We start from the raw sequence: 26,441 nt of genomic DNA, 5'->3' as shown, positions 1-26,441 counted from the left end.
GTCCTGGAGACCTTGGATGCTCTACCATTAGCCCAGGCACACAGTCTAGTGGAAACACTGAGCTCTGAGTCTAGGGATTATAGGTGACATCCCAGTGAGTCTGTAGATGTGGGAGTTCTGTCTCCCAGGCACAGTGAATACCAGGAGAGCTTGTGTAGACCTATAAAGCCAGGACTGGTAAGAGGCAAGGAAGAGCCCTCTGTCAGCAGGGGTAGGACCTGTAATCACGGATTAGACTAGGGTCCTCCATGAGTTACAGAAGAGAACAGCTGGAGAGACATGGATTGTGCGTTACCTAATACTGCCTACACTTAACAAGTTCTGGGATTCCATGTTCCCTTGGATCCTATGGGTTTCAAGGCAAACTCTAGCTGCTATAAGGGGGAGTGCTTCCGCTCCATAGCCTGAGGTGCTCTCCAATACTCAAAACACAAAAGCAGAAAGTTCTGATCCAGGTAGGCCTGGGGAGGCCAACATGGGGTATATACCATTCCACCCTCTCAGGGGCTTCTCAGCTGAATGGAAGGCCTGTTATGTGGCTGCATGTGGCTGATTGGTGCTGGCAGGACTGTGCACGCAGACTTATCTGGAAGCAAACCCAAAAGGGTGGGAGGCAGGGCAAACCAGCCCTATCTCAACTCTCTACAGCTCCCGGAATATTCGTCATAATTAATTGCAGTGCTGATAAAACTAACAATTGCCCACCTGTGCTGCCTCCACGCTGCCTCCCTTCCTATTCGCCCCTCGAACTCTGTCAGGATGTGGGCAGCGGCCCTTTGCTGGCTGTTTGCTTGCAGCTTGGCTCATGTGACAAGGCTAGGCTCAAGATCTGGGTAGGCAAAGCTTGGATAGTGTTGCCATGGCCCCCATGACCACACTGTGGGAAGCACAAAGCCTGTTGTGTTTGAGTCCTAGGGTGCTGGCCTAGGGTGGTAGGGAGAGCCTTTGCTTCAGTTCTTGGCCCTTCTTGGACCACAGGAAAACAAGCTAAAGAAAGTCTTTAGGTAGCACCGAGGCAGTCCTCAGAGTAGAGAGAGCAGAAGAGCTGAACTCCACTATGCCAGGCAGGGGGCTTCTCTGCTTCCACCTAGCAGAAGGTCACCTGTTCTCAGTCCCTGCACTGCTTTTAATGTTGGATACACAGCACAGCAAAGGCATTAGCATTGAGGGCAACTTATCCCTGGTGTGCGTGTATCACAGAAGCAGTCTCACTGAGGACACATCTACATGCACAGAGGTCTGGAGACACAGTGAACAGACACCAGGTTTCAAAGACACCAGCTGCTATTTAATGTCTGAAAAGGGAGTGGTGAGTGATATTACAGCCAAAGAAAATGAACGGGGGGCATCAGGATCATGGCAATTCTGAAATGCTTAAGTAGAAGACCCTAGCAGCTGAGGTGCCCAGGAATGTTCTGGTGGCTGGAGGTCTGAGGCTGGAGACTGCCCCAGATCCCTTTGCTTTGGCTTTAGGGACAGCTTGCTCATGATGGTTGTAGGGGACCACAGTTTGCAGGCATGGATTCTCTGTCCACTGGTTCACTGACTGTCCCCACGCTGCACAGACTCAGTGCAACCAGAGTAAAAGACCAGTCCCATGGCTTCCTTGCTCTCTGACTACGTTCTAAGCCATAAGTTAAGTCCTGTTTTCCGGATTTTTGGCAAATGTGACCAATGCTACTACCAATGCTGAACTTACTGGAGGTGAACATCCATGTTATAAACATACATGTTCTTTAAAACATTGATCTTATGTCATTTGTTCACTGAGAGTGGGGCTCTTCCCATCCAGTGTTCTCTGAGTTGAGTAAACCCTGAATCTTCTAATCTTATAGCACCTAAACTTCCCTCTCTAAGGTAAGTCTTGGTCTAGGCAAAGTGTACACAGGACAGAAGTTCATCAGAAGATCCTAACGAAGATGGAAAATACCAAGCTGGCATGTTAGTAGGTCTGGCTGGTGGTGAAGTGCACACAGGATCTCCTCAAAGAGTCTACTTTCTGTTGGCTGGCTTATACAAACTTTGATTGTGGATATGTTCTCCGGGCCTGGAGGTGTTTGTACTTTTGTACTCTGAATGTCTGTTCCACAACTTATGGCATTTTGGTTACTGCTGCTTTGGGGCTACTTCCTGGAGAGGAATCTTCAATCCTTCCAAGATCCAGGAGGCAAAACCACTCATAATGGCACCAAGATGACAATGGTTTCCATGGTGCTGATTATGCACTGATGAGGCAAAGATTACTATGGAAAAAGCAGAGGTGCTTGGGGAAGAACCAGGCACTGCTCTGTGTCATCACCCTCGGTGGCACATTCACAGCAGGGCAGACAACTGTGCACAGTAAATACTTACCCTCCCAAACCCCAGTCCTGGGAAACATGGTTCCTGGGAATGAAAGGTGTGAGATATGAGCATCCAGGCACTTTGTGCCCCAGGCTAGGCAGGGGGGCATCTCAGGCCACTGCTGTATAGCTGTTCTGCTGTGCAACTGCCTGGGTTTGGGCAGTGCCACTCCTGAGGTAGGCTGACAGAGAGTCTTCTCAAAAAGAGGTGTCTTTCTGGGATTGGATGTGATGATGTTTGTGGCCAACCACGGCATTCACATGCCAATGGTCTGGACAGCTCTTCCCTACAAGGACGTGGCTGCTGAGGTCAATGTGTTCTGATGAAAGCACCACATGCTCTGGCGTGATGTCCAACACAGGCTGCCACGGAACACCGTGGGCCAGGTCCACACAGAGCCCAGAGTATGTTCTCAAGACAGCACTGTGGTGAGGGGCTAGGCAACTGCCCCTTCTACAAGTCAGCAGTACCCATAGCCAGGGGAGGGGGCTTCTCCCTATGCACCTGTCACTTGTCTAGTCAAATGTCTAAGTAAAAATTTAAATGTGGGAGGTTGCTGTTCTTTTTTACATTATTTTTGTTTAGAAAATAAGTTTTTCATTACAATGCTACTTAGTTAACATGTAATGAGTTCTATTATTATTATTATTTTAAAACAAAGTAATAGGGACCAGGGAAACCATCATGTAAATGCACTTGCCACCTGGACTGGTAGAACCCAGAACCCACATGGTAGAGGTTAGGTTCCTCAAGACACAGAAAGAGCTCAGGAAGTGGAGGTGAAGGAACACTCCAGGGTAAGGCAGAGCCTTGGATGGTAGGTGGGGCTGCATGTTATGCAGAGGTTTCCTGCCTACTCAAGGATGCACAGAAGCTGCTAGTTTCTGACTCATGCAACGTGGTTGCTCAGGGGTCTTGTTCTGCATGAGGGTAGTCACATCTCAAATGGTCAGTGAGCCTCACACAGGTTCCTGACCATCTAGCCACAGGAAAATAGAGCTGAGGTATGAGCTCTAGACCTCAGGAGCTGCTTTTAGAGGTGAGAGAGTCATAGTGACTCTGGGGTCAGTAGAGTCAGCATAGCTATTTTAGATTCACTCTACCCTCTAGGCATCTTGGTAACAGGAAAGCAGGGACTCTAGGTGGCCCAGGGTAGTTGTATGTCCAGCAGTCAGACCTTAGGCCCAAGATGTGGCACTAGTCCTTCAACAAGTGGGTGCAGTTATGAAGAGGTTCCAGCACTTTCTTCAGAGTCCAAAGTGTGTGGTGGTGGAGTTAACATGGTCTCCCTATTATGACTGCCTGTCATACCTGGTGATGAGATGCAGGCAGAAGCCTAGGATGAGAAAGAGCTCATAGGGAGAATAGATGCTTCAGCCGCTGCTGTCTCCCAGGGAGGCTTCTCCCAGCTCATATGAAAGCTTCTCCAGATAACACAGTGCTTAGGCTACGGTGCAGCCTCCTGTCTATGGGACAGAGCTACAGGAAAGCACACGTTCTCATGTTCCTTAGGCAGAGTCTTTGTGGTTCACTTCCTGCTCCAAGTGTAGTGAGTTCTGGATGTATAGGTTGAAGTCCCAAGTGTGTCCATCAATGAGAGACTGCTATATTAGAAGCTGTGCACATGTACAACCTTATGTCATGTGCCTATTCACATCATGTACATTCATGAATTCACCCCACTTATATCTAAACCTTGAACATGTACCTGTGTATATACATCCACAATTTACACACTAATTCACATATGTACACACCTATACACACGCCCTGAAAGTATATAGATGTACTGATATATGTGTACATATACACACAGGAATTCACAAATGTAAATGCTCATGTTCCAACACAAAGGTACATGTCCATGCACATGTGAACATCCTGTATATGCATATATAATACTAAACACATATACAAATAGTTCATCATACATACATCCTGCACTCCACATATTCAAACCCACATAGTGTGTGCATATGTACATAAATGGACAAATATGAACACCAGTGATTTCTCTGCACACATCACCACCCATACATACCTGCACATACCTACAAACACACACACTTACCTACACACATATACATATATACACACACCTACCTACCTACCTACCTACACACACACATATTTTCATGCATAGAGTATGCCTAAGGCGAACTTTTGTCTTTTTTTTTTTTTTCATTTTGAGACAAGGTCTCACTATGTCACTGTGTAGCCCTGGCTGTCTGGAGCTCCTTGTGTAGACCTAGCTGGCCACAAACTCAGAGACTGGACTTCCTCTGTTTCTTGAACACTGGGATTAATGGTGTGCATCATCATACCAGCCCAAGACTGTCTACTTATTATAGCCTAAGAGTGTATCCAGTACTTACCAGGTCACACACCACCACTTCAACCCCCAGCTCCTGCCAGCTTACACTCTTGCTTATTCCTTCTCCACTGGAATGGCTCTCCAAACTACACATGACAACACAACAGGGACTATGAATTGTTTGGTGCTTTTAGTGATCTGAGACAGGGTCTCCATGTATGGTCCAGGATGGCCTCCACCTCCTGCTCTCCCCAAGGAGCTGAGATTACAGTCATGTGTCACCACTCTCAGCTTGCCACAGTTTGAAAACACAGTAGAGCCAAATGGAGAAGGAACATGATTGCTTCCTGGGCAGTGAAGGGTATCACCAGTGTCCTGGGAGGTGGTAGTGGAGACATTGTGTGCATCCTGAGTTGTCACCAGTGTCCTGGAAGGTGGTAGTGGAGACATTGTGTGCATCCTGAGTTGTGAGGGAAAGCCTCAGGAGCCTTTTGTTGAAGCCCATGACAAAGATGTATGCTATAACTGGAGAAGACGCCAAAGATACCTCAGAAAGTGGACTCGACAATACACTGGATGTGGCAGTTCAGTTTGGACCATTTCCCTTCTCCACTACCCATCTTGAAAACTTGAATGCTGTTTCTATATAAAGGGGAATATCTGTAAGATGAGACAAGTGCCTGGTGATGCCTCCCGTGTGATTAGTGTGCACACTAGGATGATGGCAGATGGCTTTCACTTCATTATTTGCCTTCCATTGGGCCACTGTCACCTTCTTGGCCAGATTGGCATGTGAACTCTCTTCTCAGCTTTGAGTGTGACTCTCTCATCAAAGCAGCTCTGCTTTTGAGAGCTCATATTATTTGCTGGCTCTACCCTGACATCCAGGATGCTACTTTCTTTAAAGGACACTTTCCTCAGTTGCCTCAGAGCATCCCTCTATGGCGGGTCACATAACAAACTCAGTTCTGAAGTAAGAAGAATATCGTCACCTCAGGTGTACTCTGGCACTCTTTGCTACACTAACTAGTGTCTCCTGGGGGTCACTCCTGGGCAGTGGGCTGCACCCCCAGCCAGACATCTCTAAATGCATGGCTGGTTCTTACATTCTTTCATGCTTGTGACTAACTAGTGTCTCCTGGGGGTTACTCCTGGGCAGTGGGCTGCACACCCTCAGACATCTCTAAATGCATGGATGGTTCTTACATTCTTTCATGTTTGTGCAAAAGATTCTGCCTTGAAAATCCACTGCTGCTTCTGCTCCCTACTCAGGGAAGCTTATTCTGACAAGCAGGTTGGAGGGAATGGGCCATCAGAGGCCTTCACAGTCACCTTCCTGGAAGGCTTATAAAAGGCCTCAGATGCTGAGCTCATCATGCAGGGCCTCTTCTTGTTAACACAATGTTCACCTGACGAAAACATGCCAGTGTGTAAAGATGGCTTCAAATCTGTGAGCAATGAAACCTAGGTGGGGAAAGCAGGTCCCTTGTTGCCATGTGGGTCAGGCCCCTTAGTTGCCATGTGGGTCAGGGGCTCTCTTTTAGTTGCTCAGGTGTAGACTACTCTGGGTTTTCAGCCTAGTTGAGTCCTGCTCTGTACTTCAGGTGTGCAGGAGACTTTTGAACTAACACTGAGAGAAAAATCTCAAATGTTAACTTCAGTCCACAAGTCTTGAGGAGGCAGGCATGTCCTCATCCCACTGTAGACCCTGGGCCTCTTAGTTCTTGATCATACAGGTCCCATTTCCACTGATACCCATGACTCACTGGGAATATTCAGAGTGTTTAAGAGACACATGAGGGTTAGAATGAGTCCCTCAATGTTTGACAGGATGTACTTAGAAAGTCACTTTGTTGCTCATGACTGTGATGCAGGGTTCCACTAGTTAGGGCTGTGCTGTGCTAAAGGCCCAGGTACCCTGGTCAGAGGCTTATGAGGTAACCTCCTTGAGCCCTGCTTCTTGGAGCCAGTATGCAAGTGTCCAGTACCTTGGCCTGGGCACTAACCAGATGTCTGGGAGTATTAGGTCCTGCGGCTCCTGTTTCTCCATCCTTAAAACTCTAGCTAGTTCCCTCACCTTAGTCTCCTAGGCCGAGGGTTATGGGTTGGCAGCTGAAAAGGAAAGAACCATAGGAGTCTAGGTCTGTGCAGGAGTGGGTCTCCCCACTGCCATGTTTGACCATACACAGGTGGTACAGAGATGGGGTGGCACTAGCAGAGAGGATAAAAGCTGGCTGGATGTCAGACACATTGGATGTAGGACTCTCATTCTGAGGAAAAAGATCCCTGGCATTTCCCATCAGACAGGTGTGAAACAGGCATCGGCAGCATGACCAAGTTGACAGAATAGCTCAGTTTGTTGGAAGGTCCTCTCACCACTTTAGGTCTCAAGACTTGGAAGGAGAAACACCCATAGCTACCAAAAGCTTAAGCCTGCAACAATCCCTTATTCTCAGGAGCCACCTTCTGTATACTGCTCTATGAGGAAGATGCAAAGGTCAAGAGGCAAAGCACAGCTGCAGAGGACGGTGGGTAAATCTGCAGTTTTGGTCCACCACATACCATGCACTGCTTTCTGTTAGGCCTTTGCCCGTCCTTTACACCACAGCATTCTGAGGCCCTGGATGTCTAAAGGGAAACAGTGCTATTGTTGCAGATATCAAGATTCCAGGAGCTCCAGAGTGGAACACTTCAACGTTCCCCCAGGGAAGCCACACGATGGATGGTGAGTCTCATGACTTTCGGGGATCCTCAGCTTGCCCCACAAAACCAACACCTGCTAAGCTATGACTTTTTTTTTCCCCCACATTTAAAAGATAGAATCATTTATTACTCACAGTTAACTCTTTTCTTCAGGTCACGGAAATGATACAGGGAGGAATAATTCATACACATGGGTGTACACATGCAGATAAATGCACAGAACACAAATGCACACATGCAGACAGACAGACATGCAAAGATACCATGGTGGCATACACAGGTGCTTATGTACACAGGGCATGTGCATGCAGACGTGTGTACATATTCATGTTCTTTGACAGACGTATACACACATGCACATGGATGCACACACCAGCACTGACACACAGGCACACCTGACGAGGTCACTGGGAAGGCTGCCTGCTTCGGCAGGTGCAGGGCCCCTTACCTGGGGGGGAATGAGATGTCCAGTTCATACAGTCTGTCCTTAAAGACAGACAACTCCTTGTCAAATTCCAAGAGCTAAAGAAAAAGAAAGAAGAGAACAGAATCACTTGTTTTCTTCAGATGGGGGTCTGTGTCTACTTGGATTGTGCATAACGTCCTAAAAAAAAAAAAAAAACCAGAATGACAACCATTCAGTGTGACTTTACCCTACTCAGAGACCAAGATCCATTGCCACCAAGACTCAGGGGACCAGCCTGGCTTTACCACCCAGCTGCCTCTGCTGTGAGAAGCGCAAGAGCAGAGCTTAGGCTGCCTGGCCCTGTCACGTGAGACAAGGGAAGTCTCTCCGAGAAGCACACATTGCCTGAATGGGGGCCCGGAAGTCCCCTCCAGAGAGAGGGAAAATGCCCAGTGCTGAAAGTGATCCTCAGACCGAGCAAGGTCAACTCAGTGCACCACAAACTACGTCTGAACAGCTGAGAGTAACATCCACTTCCTCATACACAGGAGGTGGCAGACAGCCTGGCTCCCTTAGGAGGCTTCCATCAGAGTACTGTGCCTGCTGGAAGGAGAGGTCTCAGCAGCCATGACTCTATCCAGTCACCATGAACACCCTGTGGGATACTATCCATTAATCATGTCCTACCCCACAGCTGTGTGCAGCTATGGCATTGCGCTGGGTCTCCCCTCAAAACCACACCGTGTCTTCATTTCTTCCTTCCTCCTCATCCATCATTCTTGAATGTGCAATTACCAGCATGTGTACACTGTAATTACTTGTGTGCCAGCCTGCTACTTGCCCACTGGTGTGGGTCTCCTGCCTGTGTGCCCCTCTCAGAGCTGCCTTCATCAGATCAACACCAGACTGGGCACTACTCCTGTCAACCAGAGTGACTTTGAACTGGTTAAGGATCAAATCAAGGGTAGCTGAAATCCCCCTCTGAAGAGATATTGTTTATGGGAGAGGAGAAAAGGGTAAGCCATCACTCCAGACAGTCTCCTTATTTAATGTCATAACCTCAGAGCCATGTGGTGGTGTACTGGATATTCACAGACTCAAGCCAGGGGTCCTTAGACCCTGTCTAGCAAGGCTCCAACACTGCCTTCTGTCTGGCACTACTTTGGTCTTGACTAAATGAACAAAAGAGGAAGATACATGTTTGAATAGAGCTGTTGCCTGTGTGAGTCAGAAGTGTGTCCCCTAAAGGTCTAGGTGGAAGCCTAAGGCAGCTCAAAGTTTAAAAAGTACCACAAGAAACAGGTGCACTGGACCAGAGCCCAGAGGCAACTGCTAACAGCGTTTTTTTAGGAACGAGTAGGTGAAGGACAGCATCTCAACCACCTAAATATCGTATCTTCTCCATGTTCACTGTGGACTTTTAAGAGGACATGCAACCTCATAAGGTCTTCTGAATGGCCTCCTGAGAGGTAACTGCACCTCTACTTTTCAAGAATGACCAATTGCTTCTGACTGCTGTGGTTCTGGACTGTCTATTGCCTTTCCATGAGTTATATATACGAGTTCCACTTTTTTCAGGTTAGTTTAAGATTTCCTCTTCCTATTTGAAGCAATGCTGTTTTACTTGGTGTCTGCATTTTCAATTCTTCCAGCTCAGGATTCACTGCTCCCTAAGGATTTGTGATGTAGACAGGTGTAGATACAGACAGGTGATGTCCCGCTGGACGTAGCCCTCTGTCCACTGCCACATCCTCTGAGTTTCGGTGCTGCTTCTAGGCCACTCCTCCTGCTATTCCCCAGTTCACAAATCTCTTTTTCACCTATATCTACTCAGCCTTGGTGTACGCACATTAATTTCAGCAACTATGACTTTAGAGGTTCTATATGTCCTCAACTGTCTGACATTTTCATGGGCCGTCTGTGCCTCTAGCTATTGTTTTCAGACTCTTGATCAAAAGTAGAGTGTTTTTTTTTTCCCCATGCTCTGCAGATTGGGGTTGTAAGCTTATCTTTGATGGTTCAATGCTTGAGAAAATGAATGTGGTCTACCTTCCAGGATATTCTAACCCAGTCACATAAAATAGCAGACAAATTCTCGAGTCCTCACAAGGAAGCTGTGGTCCATAGCCCTGTGGCTATATGGTGTCTTGAGGCCCACAGTCTTAGCATGACACCTGCCTGGGCTACAGAAGCTATCAGAGTAGAGTCTTCTTGCATTTATGGGTTCAAGGCCTGCTATGCCTTCTACCCTGGCTCCAGTCAGACTTTTAGAAGCAGCGGGGGTACAAATTCTAGGAACACATATAGACAGTGACAGTGACAGTGACAGCAATATAGAATTTGGGCCAACATGATTGACTTAGCCTTGGAGAATAAAGTGCTGGTTTTGTGCCAGGTTAGGTGTTGATCAGATGTAGGTAGCCACTACCTTTGGCTGCTAAGGTCCACAGGAGTTTGTAGGCACAGAAGGGGCAGCTGAAGCATTTGGATCTTTAGGCTACACCTTTCTCTGTCTTGTAGACTTGTTCTTTGCATCCACCACAGGCAAGAAGCTCCCTGCACGTGAGGAGGCTAGATGAACAGGGCTAGCCAAAGGTCCATGCCCATCTACTAGTCATACACTCCAGCCTTCCAGTTCTTCAGCTCTGCCATGATATCCAAGTCACGCTATCAACATTAAAGCTTTTTTGCGCGGGTGTGCACACACACACACACACACACACCACAATATGTGTGATTGTACATATGTACATACACAATACTTTATATATATGTGTACACAAATACATATACTCATGCATATATACAAATACATATATACACACATATATGCTTTGCTTCAAAGCAGTAGGCTGGGCTGAGGCAGTACATGGAACACCACTTGTATATGTTCTTCTTTGCTTCTGCCTTTGCATCAAACCACTAAATGCTGACCTGGTCACTGGTCAAGACCAGTTCTGGACACTCCCCAAAGTGTGAAGGAATGTGATGCTTGCCATTCACATGTATGTCCATATGTGTATGAGGATTCTGAGTCTCTGACCTACACATGTGTAGGCACGTAAGTGGGTGGTACTCATTCATCTTCCAGTTTTAAATCCTTTCAAGACACTGCAAAGCAGTGCCAGGATTCCCTAGGGACCTTGTCAGGGTCAGCACCTATTTCTGGATGGCTAGGACCTTAACTCACCACTGTGGGTATCATGTATCAACCTTCATGTCGGGGAAAGCTGCTGCTGCAAGGACTTGACAGAAATGGTCAAGCTAATAAAGACAGATCTAAGTATCAACCCATTGCACACACAGTCACATGCTCCAATAAACATAAACATACACAAGTTTGTGAAAAGACCTGTGTGAAGGATGTCTGGGCTGGAGGGGTGTGTGGGTGTGTGTGTGTGTGTGTGTGTGTGTGGGTGTGCGTGCGTGTGTGTGTATGTGTGTGTGCGTGTGTGTGTGTAGTGGAGGTGTCAGCAGCTGGTAGAGATTTGATCTCTCTAATCATGATCACACAGGGTCTATTACATCTCCCTCATTTGGGGTATTAGACCACCAATGTACTGAGGGCACTATCACACCATGGCCTCTATTCTAAAAGTACCCTTCCCCAATTTTGTAATGTTTAAAGAAAAAAATAATGAATTTGTAATTAATTTCAATTTTTAAACTGCTTAGCTGGTAAGGGAGTTCAGGAATGACAGGTGAACCCCCAAGTCTTTGGTCATTATTCAGGGCCCTAGTCTATATGTCACCCATTACTTCCACATACCTAACCCATGTCTCACTTGGAGCCTGCTCTCCATCCTCTGCTAGCTGATGCTGCCTGTCAATAGACATGTTCTAGAACTCAGATGTGTATGCTCTCTGATCACACATTCTTCTGCTATGCTGAGGGTGGGTATGCATGGGACCCACTGGCTCCCTGCTCAACCAGCTGGCTCTGACAGGCCGGTCCCTGATCCTGTGTGACTGGCTTGTGGAATGCCTGCTGCTCCAGGCCTATCACGTCAACAGGACGATGGGGATTAAAGCTGCTGCCACCACCCACACAGACCATCAAATGTGAGGGGTTTCTGATTGGAAATTACACCACACTGCTGGTGAATTGATAATTTGTATCTCTTTGAGATTTTTCACAAACATGATAACCAATTTCACATGTATCTTAAACGTTCTTCTTGATTACAAAGTGAAAAGCAGCAGCGATGTATGTGGACAATGATAAAGCAGCCGCTAGCCTCATGCATCTGTCAGGAGCTGTCCCAGCTGCACAAATTCCACTGTTGCTGCGTGGACACAGAGCTGATAAAGAAAAAAGGGCTTGGAAAATCAATGCACCCGGAGCCCGGGCGGTTGCTAAACACACAGAAAACATCTCTATCCAACAGGCCAAGCACCTAGAAAATTCCCAAGCCCTGCCCTGGGACAGCCAAGGAAAATTTAATCTCTCCAAATCCTCACCAGGGCACTCCATCCTGCAGCTCTGACAGCCACACTTATAATTAATTATACAATTTCGATGGGAATATCGACTAAACAAAGCTATAAATCATAGAAAAAGTCAATACGCATGGACACATTCAATCATGTCCCGGCCAATGATTACTACTCTTAAAATACAATAATTATTTTCAGGAGCCAGCTTGAATTAAATTTCTGTCAGACAAGTACAAGACCGGTGGCTGATGAAGGATGCGATGGATTTTGGGGGCCGAGTCCGGCGCAGGCGGGCACATCCATCCTGCGGACGGTAGTTTGTTTGTAGTGCTTGTGGCACAGCGTGTTCAACCAGGCCACGAGGATGAGATTATCTCCAATGCTCATTTAGGCTGAGGGGACTCAATGCTCAGATTCTGGCTTGAGTGATGGAGGCTGATTCTTTTGAATATGTGTGACCTAGGCAGAGGCCAGGCATGAGCAGCATGACCAGGACATTTCTGAAAATATGTCTCAGATTCTAAGTGGCAGCTTATGGAAGCATGGGTCATTGGAGCTCCAGGCACCTGGCAAACCTGTTGACTTCCTGGATAAGATTCTGGACATGGTAGGTGGGCATGAGTCCCAAGAAATCATCATGTGGAATTGCCTCCTACTTCAAAGCTGCATTCTTTTATATTAGAGTCAAATTCAAAATGTTTCCTGGATGTTCAGATTTTTTTTTTAAAAATAGGTCCTTTCTTACTATTCATTCCCCAGTGACCTCAAACTTGCCATCTTCCTGCCCCAACTTCCCAAGTCTGTGATTAGAGACTTGTACGGTGTCTGACAGCTGTACATGCCTCGTACAATTCTTCCTCCTCTTTATTCTTTTCCTCTTCTTTAAAAAGTATTTTTGTGTGTGCATGTTCATGTATGTGTGTATTGGGGTGCTTGGACATATCTCTGTGCATGTACATGGAGACCATAGCTCAATATGAAGTGTCTTCGTCCTCCATCTTATTTTGAGACAGGATTTGTCACTGAATCTAAAGTTCACTGATTCAGCTAGGCAAATCCCAAAGACCCTCCCCTTTCTACCTTCTCAATGCTGAGATAACAGATTCACACTGCCATACCTGGCCTTAAAAAACAAACAAACAAACAAACCAAGGGCACTGGGGATCCGAACTCAGTTCCTTGCTTGCATGGTAAGCGCTTTACCCACTGAAAAACCTCTCTATCCCCCATTTCCTCAACCCCTCCCCTTTTTGTTTGTTTCATTACAGTACAATCTCAGGTAACCCAGGCAGGCTTCAAAGTCTATGCAGCTATGACCTTGAATTTCCTCCTCTCTTGCCTACAGCTCTGCAGTAACGGAACTACAGGAAGAACCACTTAAATTTCACCTTAAAGAAAGGTCAGAACAGTATGCACTGAATGCAGATTATCTTTCAGAGAACAAGGCTGGTCATTCCACTGGCACAGCACATTCTCTGTCTGGATGCTAAGACAGCCATACAAAGCCCTTAGACCCCAGGGTCATACCCCTGGATGTTTCTAGGACACATTTTCCCATTCCCCCTCCCAGTGCTGCCCAAGGTCAAGTTATGTCTTCTCCTTCTCCTTAACTGCTGGAGTCTCCTTGTCTGTCTCTCTGCTTCTTCTAAAATCTTCAGTCTCCTTGTTGGCCCTTGCATCCTTTACTTAAGGGGACCCCACTTGCTTCTTCCCTTGTACAAAGACCCAAGTGACCTTACTCCTCTGGCTTTAAAGAGCCAGCTCTAATGGAGGTCCCAAGGCACCCTTCCCTAGCCTTCTCTAAGTTTGGACTCCATGCAGCAGGGGCCAGTGTACATCTCCGAGGTGCCCAGGCTTATATGGGTTCTTGCTCTACTCTTTTCTTTCCTGAGACATCACTGTGTAGTTTGGCCTTGAACTCATCAAGTTCTACTCTGCCTCCTAAGTGTGGGGATTAAAGGCCTGTGCAACTACATCCAAGTTGCTCTACTCTTTTGTAGTGAACTGGAAAGTAGCTTGTTCCTGCAGATGTCTGGCAGAATAACACAACCATTGCCCTAGGAAAGCCCCTCTTGAAGAAACTACCAGTAGTCATAGCCTTTGAGTGACTGAGCATGCAGAAAGGGACCAGAGGACACTGAAGCAGACAAGGGCATGGGGAAGAAATCCATCAGAGGCAGAAGCAGGGCACAGTGGGGAGAAACAGTATGAAGCCCTCCTCTGGATACCTGCAAGATTAACCGGGCATGCTGCAGGGATGAGGTTAGTCATCAGCCCAATGCGGGTGGGTCAGGCCTGCCATAGCAGTGAGCATGGAATCAGGTTCACAGGAGTTGCTGAACCCTGGGATGGATGGGTAGCAAAAAGCAACTGTAACTTCTTAAGAGAGGTAACAGCATGGAGGGCTGGACATGACAGTCACTATGCTGTGGGTGGGAGCTTAACTTGTGTCATGATAATCTTTGTGGTATACACTCTACCTTTGTGAACAATCCTAAATTACACTGGGACCACTGTATAATAGCCAGCTCCCAATATTCCTAAAGTTCTTGTTATGTGTGTCTGCCAGATCTAGGAGGCAGACACACTATCAGATGGTTTTGAAGTATCTGAGGGATGCAAGTGGCCAGCATCCCTTCATCTTCATTTGATGGGCTCTACCCCGTTCTAAGTATCTATCCCTCCAGACCTTATGAAGGGAAACAAGCATCTACTAGTTAAAGGCAAGTCAGAGATAGTAAACATGTACACACATGCACTAGTACCTGATTTGAAGTGCCTGGATCTGTACCCAGCATCTGCACAGGCTAACACTCTTGGACCACCACTGACTCAGGACAAGGTGGCTCATCTCCTACCTGCTTCCCCCAGTGGAGGCCATAGCTGGTATCCAGTAAATAGGATAAAATTCTCTCTATTTAAAATGGAGTTCCAAGCCCCTGCTGCATACCTGAGGCCAGGGACTCCCCAGTTTACACAGTAGCAGGCAGGACACCACCTCTCTCACTCGAAGATTGCAGTGCTCATGGGTCACAGGAGCTCTATGCTGTCCATTGACCCTGATAATTCTGGCAGCCTAGTTTAGCCTGACCCAGCCCCAGCCCTACAAGTCACTCCCACTAAGTCACCCCAGAGCCTGGGCTTAGAAGCTGAACTCTAGGTGGCCTGAACATGTGTAGAGGTGCTGATGATACTCCAGGGCCGGGACTGTCTCAAGGGGTCGAGCCAGGGTGACCACACATATGCCTTAAAACAAAACTTACCGCAGTGCCATTGTTGTCCCGGAAGACATCCTGGTTGAAGTAGTCGAAGAGCTTCTTTTCCAACTGGAGCACGACCTGTGGGGTCAGAGATGCCTCAGTGCCCTGCACAGCCCCACTCTGCAGACCAGGTGCGGTGGGTGGCTGGCCACCCTTAGCAATGAGCCACTTACTTACCTTCCGGTCATTGTCTGACTCCCGAAATATTAACTTTACAACCTCATTGGTGTCGGCAGCTCGCACTGTCTGCATTGTGGCCTTTGTGCAGAGTGTCTGCAAAAGAGACAAGGACGCTTAGTCCCAGCCTGTCCACTCACTCCCCAGATGCCATTACCCAGGGCCCATAATCAGCAGTTTCCCAGTGTCACCAATGGAAGGAAGAAGGGGAAGGGGAAGGGGAAGGGGAAGGGGAAGGGGAAGGGGAAGGGGAAGGGGAAGGGGAAGAAGGGGAAGGGGAAGAAGGGGAAGGGGAAGGGGAAGGGGAAGGGGAAGGGGAAGAAGGGGAAGGGGAAGAAGGGGAAGGGGAAGAAGGGAAAGGGGAAGGGGAAGGGGAAGGGGAAGGGGAAGGGGAAGGGGAAGGGGAAGAAGGGGAAGGGGAAGGGGAAGGGGAAGAAGGGGAAGGGGAAGGGGAAGGGGAAGGGGAAGGGGAAGGGGAAGGGGAAGGGGAAGGGGAAGGGGAAGGGGAAGGGGAAGAAGGGGATGGGGAAGGGGAAGGGGAAGGGGAAGGGGACGGGGAAGGGGAAGGGGGGGGGGAAGAGGGGGAGGGGGCGGAAGGGGAAGGGGAAGGGGAAGAAGGGGAAGGGGAAGGGGAAGAAGGGGAAGGGGAAGAAGGGGAAGGGGAAGAAGGGGAAGGGGAAGAAGGGGAAGGGGAAGAAGGGGAAGGGGAAGAAGGGGAAGGGGAAGGGGAAGGGGAAGGGGAAGGGGAAGGGGAAGGGGAAGGGGAAGGGGAAGGGGAAGGGGAAGGGGAAGAAGGGGAAGGGGAAGAAGGGGAAGGGGAAGAAGGGGAAGGGGAAGAAGGGGAAGGGGAAGAAGGGGAAGGGGAAGGGGAAGGGGAAGGGGAAGGGGAAGGGGAAGGGGAAGGGGAAGAAGGGGAAGGGGAAGGGGAAGGGGAAGAAGGGGAAGGGGAAGAAGGGGAAGGGGAAGAAGGGGAAGGGGAAGAAGGGGAAGGGAAAGGGGCAGGGGCAGGGGAAGGGGAAGGGGAAGGGAAGGGGAAGAAGGGGAAGGGGAAGAAGGGGAAGGGGAAGAAGGGGAAGGGGAAGAAGGGGAAGGGGAAGGGGAAGGGGAAGGGGAAGGGGAAGGGGAAGGAGGGGAAGGGGAAGGGCAAGGGGAAGGGGAAGGGGAAGGGGAAGGGGAAGGGGAAGGGGAAGGGGAAGGGGAAGGGAAGAAGGGGAAGGGGAAGAAGGGGAAGGGAAGAAGGGGAAGGGGAAGGGGAAGGGGAAGGGGAAGAAGGGGAAGGGGAAGAAGGGGAAGGGGAAGGGGAAGAAGGGGAAGGGGAAGGGGAAGGGGAAGGGGAAGGGGAAGAGGAAGAAGGGGAAGGGGAAGAAGGGGAAGGGGAAGGGAAGAAGGGGAAGGGGAAGGGGAAGAAAGGGAAGGGGAAGAAGGGGAAGGGGAAGAAGGGGAAGGGGACGGGGACGAAGGGGAAGGGGAGGAAGGGGAAGGGGACGGGGGAGGGGAAGGGGAAGGGGAAGGGGAAGGGGAAGGGGAAGGGGAAGGGGAAGGGGAAGAAGGGGAAGGGAAGAAGGGGAAGGGGAAGAAGGGGAAGGGGAAGAAGGGGAAGGGGAAGAAGGGGAAGGGGAAGGGGAAGGGGAAGGGGAAGGGGAAGGGGAAGGGGAAGGGGAAGGGGAAGAAGGGGAAGGGAAGGGGAAGGGGAAGAAGGGGAAGGGGAAGAAGGGGAAGGGGAAGAAGGGGAAGGGGAAGAAGGTGAAGGGAGAAGGGGAAAGGGAAACACCGGACGTGAGATTGGTAAGGGGACGGGGCAGGGGAAGGGGAAGAAGGGGAAGGGGAAGAAGGGGAAGGGGAAGAAGGGGAAGGGGAAGGGGAAGGGGAAGGGGAAGGGGAAGGGGAAGAAGGGGAAGGGGAAGGGGAAGGGGAAGGGGAAGGGGAAGGGGAAGGGGAAGGGGAAGGGGAAGGGGAAGGGGAAGAAGGGGAAGGGGAAGAAGGGGAAGGGGAAGAAGGGGAAGGGGAAGGGGAAGGGGAAGAAGGGGAAGGGGAAGAAGGGGAAGGGGAAGGGGAAGAAGGGGAAGGGGAAGGGGAAGGGGAAGGGGAAGGGGAAGGGGAAGGGGAAGGGGAAGGGGAAGGGGAAGGGGAAGGGGAAGGGGAAGGGGAAGGGGAAGGGGAAGGGGAAGAAGGGGAAGGGGAAGAAGGGGAAGGGGAAGAAGGGGAAGGGGAAGAAGGGGAAGGGGAAGAAGGGGAAGGGGAAGGGGAAGAAGGGGAAGGGGAAGAAGGGGAAGGGGAAGAAGGGGAAGGGGAAGGGGAAGAAGGGGAAGGGGAAGGGGAAGGGGAAGGGGAAGGGGAAGGGGAAGGGGAAGGGGAAGGGGAAGGGGAAGAAGGGGAAGGAAGGGAAAGGGGATCAGTGTTGATGGACACAGAGGTTTCACATCCATTCCAGGAGTCTAGTTTGACAGTCCTTGCGAGCTCTTCTTCAGGAGGCCTCCCACCAGACTGCACAAGGTCCTGGCTGAGTGTAGCTGATGGCGCAGCACAGATAGAGTGTCCTCATGCTTCCACAAAAAGCGAGGCTTGGTTAGCAGTGCCCATGCTAGGCAACAAGTTGAACCCTTCAATGGGGCTGCTCCTTGCTGTTGCTGGCTACCCTGCACTTCCTCATGCCCTGTGGGGCAGGTTGAGGCTATCAAGTTGTAGTATGAGTCTTGGCACAGGCACTATGCCTGTGGATGGTCTAAAGGTCAAATCTCAGGAGACTCTGATAGTAAGTCCTGGGCTCTGGACAGGAGTCAGGAAAACTGAGGGTAGCGTGTGACAAGGACATGACAAGACATGAAGTCTGCAGATGCTCAGCCAGCCTGTTCCACCAAAGGAAGGGTGGTTATGGAGTGACCACCAACTTTGTCGAATGCTTGGCTGTGTGGTCTTTCATGGGCCTGGCCCAAAAGCAACCAGCCAGAGCATTGCTTGATAAAATTAAGTTCCTGTCTGTTTGAATTAATCTAAATGCATGCAGGAAGAGGTCAATAAGGTCATTCCCCAAAAGCAAGACAAAGTTTGGGACTGCCACTCCACCTCACCAGGCACAGGAACTACAACCTCACATACACACACATACACCCCACCCCAAAATATACACCACAGGGGCCTGGAGCTAACAAGGACGATGAAAACGAGACATTTAAACAGATGACAAGGCAGCATAAGACTCCTAGAGACAATGGCAAAGCACCTGTTGGACGAATGAAAGTTCAAGTAACTGCTTCCTGCCTTGATGGCGAAGAGGAAGGGAATGGCTACTTTCCCTGTCAACAGGTCAATTATACAAAATATGTTCAAACAACCAAGTCAAACAGGAAACAAGAACTTTGTCACCTGGGCTGGGATTATAGGAAGAATGAATTGGGGCTACTGACAGTCTACAACTGGGTCATATATAAAAGAAACTTACTTTTTTTTTTTTTTTTTTTAAAGAGTTAGTTTTAGTTAAAAGGAGATCAGCTTACTGGAAGTACTTAACATTTTAAGGTCTCTGTATGGCAGGATCCCTTGGGGGTCTATACTGCAAGTATCCCAGAGAACTGCTTAAGCTCAGGACTCTGCAGCCTCATTCCTGCCTGGGGTCCACTGAGGTATCAGACACCATTGGGCACAAACCCCTAGGTGCTCCCAGGCAGCTGTGCCAACATAGCTACAGGTAGATGAGGGTAAGGGGTGAACAGAGCCAGTCCTATGTGTGGCAAAACTCAGCCCAAACCTGACACTTTCAAAACACACTCCAGGCCAGGCCATTGACATTCAGGACACAGATCAGCTAACCCAGCCAAGCCCCAAAGTGGCTTTTGGACTCTGTGTCACAAATCAGTCTGGCTGCCTTGCAACTGTGGAGGATTAGGACAAGGACCCAAACAACCAGGGGCATCAAGGCCACCCAACCCCCTACATCCCATGGAGGTCCTGGCCCATCCTGATGCTAATGCGCTTAAGTGGCTTAAGCTGCTTTCTATGAATGGAGGAAGGCTCTGGGTGGGGGCAGGCAGAGGGCCATTGTGGCCACTGCAGGACGGTTCAGGAAATTCATAGTTGTGTCTCCTTGAAGGCATCTGCCCTCAACTGTTAAAAACCCTGCTTTATCTCACCAAGCTGGCAGCTCCCAAAGGATCAACATCTGAAGGTCCCCCAGAGCTGTGCAAGGGCCAGCCACCCCGCCCCTTTCTCCCACACCCCTTCCCATGGAACCTCCCCATTCACAGGTTGTAAAGGCTCCATCAGGAATGAGCAGGCAAAGTGGCCTTCTCTTGGCCTTTCAAGCCCTGGAAGTCGTGACCACTCATGCAGAAAGCTGCCAGGCCCAGCCTTTCCGGCTCAACCTAAGGAAGGGATTTTACTCTTTTGAAAAGAGAAGAAATACCTCAAATGCTATTTTTAAAAAGCCATCTAAGATCTATTTTTATCACCAATGGCTGCATCATATGGCAATAGAAGAGGTGGCTTAGCTCTCAAAGGACTGTTTTGTCTCCTAGAATATGCTAGAATCACCCATGTGCCAAGGATGTTCACCTGCCATTTCTGGTTTCTTCTTGCTTAGACAGGTATCAAATCATGATGCCTAGTCTGGCGTCCCCAAGCACGGGATACTGATGACAGCAGCAGACAACTGTTTCTTGTGCTATCAAACCACACGATTTTTACAGCTCATTAGATTTGCACAAAGCTACCCAGTAATCAGATGCCCTCATGTGCATGCATTGCTCAACTCATCCCAGGGACTAAATCTGTTCATTTCCCTCCACTTAGCTGTCACCAACACTCCTCACAGAGATCAAAACTCTATTAAGGGCAAATAGCCTGTTGGTTTTAACAGCAGACCAAGTCTTTCAGATGTTAGTCTGTTTAGAAAAAGAAAAAATTACCCATGCTTTCTTTTAAAAACTCTGACATCTATTTCCTATCTATCTATCTGTCTGTCTGTCTGTCTGTCTATCTATCTATCTATCTATCTATCTATCTACCTACCTACCTACCTATCTAGTGAGATGGGGCCTCTCTATTACACAGCTCTCTAGCTGTCCTAGATATTAATCTATAGACCAGGCCTGGCCTTGAACTCAGAGAACTGCCTGCCTCTGCCTCCCTCTGCAAAAACAAACAAACAAACAAACAAACAAACAAACAAGCAACAAAACCCCTTTTTAAAATGACATTTATCAACTTGTGTGTGTGCACACATGAGTAGGTGTGTGTGTCACTGCACCCATGCAGAGACCAAAGAACAGTGTTTGTGAGTCAGTGCTTCTCTTCTACCATTTGTGTCCCTGGGATGAAACTCAGGTCGTCAGCCACAGTGGCTGGCCAAGCACCCTTTCCCGCTGAGCCACTTCACTGCTCCTTACCTGTGCTTTTTGACACACACATATACCTGAGGTTAGATAGTGACAGCCAGCCTCAGCTGGCCTCCAACCTCCAATAATCAGATTCCGGCCCAAACAAGGCCCTTCTCACAATTTTTCCTTATAGGGCAGGGGAGGGTGTAGCTATCGCCCAAGGAAGTGACTTCTCAGGCCCAGGATAACCTTCCTATGTCCTCTAGACACTTTAGAGTCTGCTTTTGTGACCTGGGGAGGTTTTAAGCATGCTTGCAATTTTGGTAGATAATCTTGATAATGACGGTTGAGGCATATTGTGAAAACACATAAAGAGATTTTAAAAACTTTCTGTCAGCAATGGAAGCCAAGCAAGGCAGCTCTAAGCTCAGTGTGAGTGCATCCTACTGGGCTGTCCCCTAGCTGCTAAGCTGCAGAACACAAATCAAGGCACATTGCAGCTTCTCTGCAGTATCCAACACAGCTTCCTCCAAAACCAACAGAAATCTTTGAAAAGCATACTGGTGCACGCTGTCAGCAGCTAAAAGAGTCCAGCATCCATCTGGAACAGCCTTCACTGGATAGGTTCCTCTCTGTATCTTGCCATGGCAAATGGTGAGTTCCCTAGGCTGGGTTTTGAAAGGCTCATGTAGCCCTAGACTAGGCAGACAGGGACTCCTGGGTCAAGTTTCAGCACCATTCTCTATGGTCTCTGGTGCTAGGGCTGGAGTGGGCACTGTAGCCCTGTGTCCATCGGTCACCTGGACATGCTGCATAAGCCTCCTTGCTACACTGTGGGGTTTTTCAGGAAGCCAGGTGGTCACAGCACCTTAAAACTGACTGGGTATCAGGCAGGTAACTAATGAGCTTCTTGGAGAATTAAGAGCCAGTTATAGAAAAGCAGATGGAGGACTGGGGGAAGTCCCCAGCCTGAAAAAAGGTAGGCTGGGGCTCTGCAGGAGTCTGAGTGCAAAGATGGGACTTCGGGAATCAGGGAGAGTCATAAGGAGCCCTGTCGATAGACTGAGACAGTGGGACTGAGGTAAGGGAACAGTGATGTGGGAAGGGTGGTGGGTATGGCAGAGAGCTAACATGGAAAGTGGCTGCACCAGGACTGAACTGAGAGGCGCCTACCCCCCATGGCTCATGAGAAGCCAGAATAGAAACAGGTATACACAGCAGCTGAGACCCAGGGGCTCACTCCTCAGAGGCAGAGAAAATTCAAAGGTGCCTCCAACTTGCCTATTTTGTTCACCAAGGAGTATATAGTAAGTGTATCTATGTTAAAGCCACTCCTCATGGAGCATGGGCAGCATGGCTTTTGTCACTACCCCATCCCTAAGGCCTGAGACACTCAGCCTCAACCTCCATCTATAGCTGGGACCACGCCCCACTCTGTGGGTGCCCGGCTGGGGTTGCAGGATGTGTAGGTCCAGGGATGACTTGGGTTTCTGGGCTGAGAGTACACCTCCAAGGCAGGAGTAGTTAATATCACATTTTGTTGGATCCTGCTGAAGGTTTCCCCATGGTGAGAAGCCAGCTCTGGGAGCTGTGGATGTCTACAGGAGTTCCAGGTAGTATCACATCTGGCACCAGAAGTGATAACTAATGCTGTAGAGGAAGCATCCAGAGAAGAGTGGTAGAGCAGGATTTGTTGTCCTGGTTAAAGGCCTCCAGAAACAGTGGGTCCAGAAATACCAATTTTTATACAGTGATGTGCTCTGACCCCAGATTCTTACCTGGTGAAAGTTTTATTATATTTTTATTGAAAATTCACATAATATATTCTGACCATGGTTTTCCCTCCCCCACTCCCTCTCTGATCCTCCTTACCCACTCAGTTCTACACCTTCTTTTTCTCTCTCTTTAGAAAACAAACAGGAAAAACTAAAGAGCAAACAAATCAGAGTAAGAAATGAAAAGAATAAGAAACACAAACACACCTACAAAAAAAACCATAAAAATACAAAATTAGAAGCTATAATATATAAACAAAAGACCAGTAAGATAAATAATCAAACAAAGCAATTTGAGAGCAAAAAAAAAAGATCTACAAAGACACCACCAAGTTTATTTTGTGTTGGCCATCTACTGCTGGGCATGGGGCCTTCCCTGCAGTGTGGTCTATACACTCAGTGGGACTCATTTTTCCTTTACGAACAGTTGCCACGTAGAGATAGCTTCTTGGTTAAGATAGGAGCTCCTGTCCACTTCCTCTTCTCAGTGCTGGGATCCTGTCTGGCTTGAAACTGTGCAGGTCCTGTGCATACTAAGCATTAAAGGCGCGCGCGCGCGCGCGCGCGTGTGTGTGTGTGTGTGTGTGTGTGTGTGTGTGTGTGTGTGTGACCAGGCTGGCTTCAAACTTACAGAGATCCACCTGCCACTGCCTCTGGAGTGGTGAGATTTAAAGTGTGCACCACCACAGCCCGCAGTGGCTGTACGATGTTTGCTTGGTACTCAGACCAGGTTATCTGCTGGTGGCTAGATGCATAAACTTCTCAGGATGGGTGCCCATCTCAGGATGGGTTCCTTGGCATCTCTGCAGAGGGATGGGACATCCCAGGACTGATCCTGCCTGGGCAGGGGAAGAATTCTTTGAGGGGATAGAGGTCCTAGTCCTCAGCTAGGGCTTAAGCCAACCAACTACAGGCTGGTCAGCATTAAGACCTGCAGCCACCCTGACTATGTGGGAGGGGGGGCACAGCCAGCATGAGCTTGTCTCTGGGATTGCTTGCCAGGGCACAACATCTCTCAGAATTTGTCCCAGGAGAGACATAGACAGATTGGTGGACAGTTCTGGACTTTGCAAAGCTACCACATACTCCATTGTCCAGCACAGGACTGTGCTCTGGGAGGGGTTGACGCCTCCATTGTCTAAGGTAGCCTGTCACTCACGAGTAGCTGCACAAAGCTATAGGGGCAAGGTTTAATCCTGACTTTAGTCAGCAGATGAAAACCAGAGGCCAGATGTCCTCTGGCTGTTAAAAAACCCAGAGCCTCCTGGCCATGCTTTCTCCCCCGCTTCAAGGGGGCTTGTGGGGTAGGGGGTCAAGAGTTAATCACAAAGCAGTGCTCCCACCCTCAAACATCACGGGCAGCAAGAGAGCCATTCCAGGGCAGAATTGGAGTTAAATCACCCCGAGAGGATCAGGCACTCCCCACCCCAAGTAGAACCTGAAGGGAACCATGCCTGCAACTCCATTTGTAGCATCCAGAGACCAGGTGTTTCAATGACTACTTTATGAGCAAGCAGAACCAAAGATTCCAGACTTCCTTGCTGCAGATACTGGCTGCTTTGCGAAATCAGCAAAGCTGCCAAGCCAAGGGTGCAAAGACACCACTCAGAACTGGACAGGCTGGTTCTTAGATTTGAGGGCCACCCAAGTAACAAACAACTCCTCAGAGGAAAAAACAACTAAAAAGTGAGATGTCAAAGCAAGCCTACTCCTTGAAGCTATGATGTGCCTGGTCTCTTACTTCACAGGACCCTGTGGGTACATTCCTGAGGCAGCATCGCCAGCCTGCCTGGGATTCAGAACCTGGCCTCAATAGCTTGGATGGAGCCGTTGTAGGCAGGGCAGCTGCAACTCCACCTTTGTGAAACCCATCTAGAGATGACCAAGACCAACAGCTTCTCCTTAGTAGAGTCTTGCTTGGCACTTCTGTTTTATCTCCTATGGCACAATCACAGTCTATGCCACTAAAAACTGTGCTGTTCTGGTTCCCACGGTGGTGGGGACAACCATCTGTTGGCAACCTCAGGCTAGCTTCCTGCAATCCTCATCCAAGGTACTCTGTGATGGTCATACCAAATTCCAGAGGCTTCTCCATAGATGGTGTGAGACAGTAGGATGACTGGTACTATGTTGTAACTAGAAGTACATCTGATACACAAAGCAGCTAGTGGCCTCCTGCTCTTGAAATGGTATTTGACTCGTAGGCACATGGACTGCCTAGCACTCATAGGCTTTGCATGTGCCTATGAATGGTGAGGGAAAGAAGGAAATTGGGATTGCTGGGAGGAAGGTGTGGAGCTCAGGCTAGACCCACTCAGGTATAGTGTAGGTGCTTGCTCTTCACATGGGCCTGTTTTTGCTTACTGCAGGCAACAGCTGGTGGGTGGGCTTAGAGATACATCTTGCCAATTTTTCATGCCCATCCTCTAAACATGACCCTGTTCCTGAGCCTTTATTCCTCTGACAACTTCATGCAAGAAAACATGCAGACCCTCTGATAGCGTGAAATCAGGAACAAAGGCCTGGGGACAAAGGGGTGAGGGTGCTTGTGGCTGTGGCTGGCCAAATTTCAGCCACACACAGATGTTCCTAGGAATGTCTGAAAGCCAATGCTTTAAAAAGAAATGAGCCCTAAAGCAGTGTCTTCAGCAGTGAGGAGGAAGGCCAGTCCCAGCAGCATGCTATTGGATCCTGTCAGGACCACACCAACATTACAAGTTTTAGGGATGAGCTGTACTGGGCCTCACATCTGTGTGAACTATGTGTCTCACACCAGTCTGTTCTCTATTTCCTAGATGAATTTTGCTTCACAGCGCTACAATTTACTGACATTTGACCCACAATCTCTGAGACTTCCAACAACAGTGGTGACTAACAACAGGAAAACCATGTAGAAACTCTGGGTTCCAGGCAACAATTAAATCACATTTAGCCCCCAAGAGGCAGCATTTCAGATCAAGGTGGGGCAGGGCAGGAAGTGAAGTTGGACCAGCTGTGTTGTCTCCCACTGTGCTACGAATGTGGCAGCAACTCTGAGGAAAGTTTGTGCTCCTGGGCAAAGTGATCCTGTCCCATGGTGCTGGCATACAGCAGGGCTGGACTACAGGGACACAGAACTGCTTGTGTTGGGTGAGGCTTCCCTGACTCTGTCCACACATGCTGTCACTCTCAAGACCCCCTTCAGCATCCACATTCAGTTATAAATATGGCATCTATATCCCATCTCATCTGAACTCTAATCAGTCAATGCCACTGTTGGCTGTGGGGCATGCACAGGTGGGCACATGCAGGTGCTTAGTGCAGCTGACCTGGGAACAAGTTTCCCCATGAAATCTGAGCTGTGCTGAGATCACTTGCTTTCCTAGCCTCTGCCTGCTCGGCAGGTGACTGTCAATCTCTCTGACCACACAGCCTCTGCACAGAGGGCCCACAGGGTCAGAAGGCACAACTGGCAGGGCACAGGTCACTAACAATGACGGCTCTGCTTTCGCTGTGGGTGACTTGTAGATATGATGGGCTTGGAAGTATTCTGAACAAGAGAACTTCTTTCTGGTTTAAACAACTGAAGCCCATATGATGAGCCTGGACCACTATAGGCAGCCAGCCAGAGAGTAGCTGGTGTGTGGCAAGAACCTGCTTGTGCCAAAGAAGCCCAGCCCCTTGTATATAGGTATAGCCAGGACCTTGACATGAGCATGTGAGCCTATGGCATGT

General features: G+C 49.0%; 1 protein-coding gene across 2 annotated transcripts in view; it reads right to left on the bottom strand.

Moving 5' to 3' along the window:
* Positions 1 to 26,441, bottom strand: part of Inpp5a (inositol polyphosphate-5-phosphatase A) — a 184,774-nt gene that overhangs the window by 6,169 nt on the left and 152,164 nt on the right. For both annotated transcript variants that reach the window (XM_076912658.1, XM_034512594.2), the window contains exons 10-12: positions 15,641 to 15,736; positions 15,467 to 15,541; positions 7,809 to 7,882 (exon numbers count right to left, since the gene is read on the bottom strand). In XM_076912658.1, the coding sequence (XP_076768773.1) occupies positions 7,809 to 7,882; positions 15,467 to 15,541; positions 15,641 to 15,736 (245 nt within the window). The remainder of the gene's footprint in view (positions 1 to 7,808; positions 7,883 to 15,466; positions 15,542 to 15,640; positions 15,737 to 26,441) is intronic.

Source organism: Arvicanthis niloticus, chromosome 1, assembly GCF_011762505.2.
Source record: "Arvicanthis niloticus isolate mArvNil1 chromosome 1, mArvNil1.pat.X, whole genome shotgun sequence".
NCBI classification, from domain to species: Eukaryota; Metazoa; Chordata; class Mammalia; order Rodentia; family Muridae; genus Arvicanthis; species Arvicanthis niloticus.
This window is presented reverse-complemented; position numbering and strand designations above follow the sequence as displayed.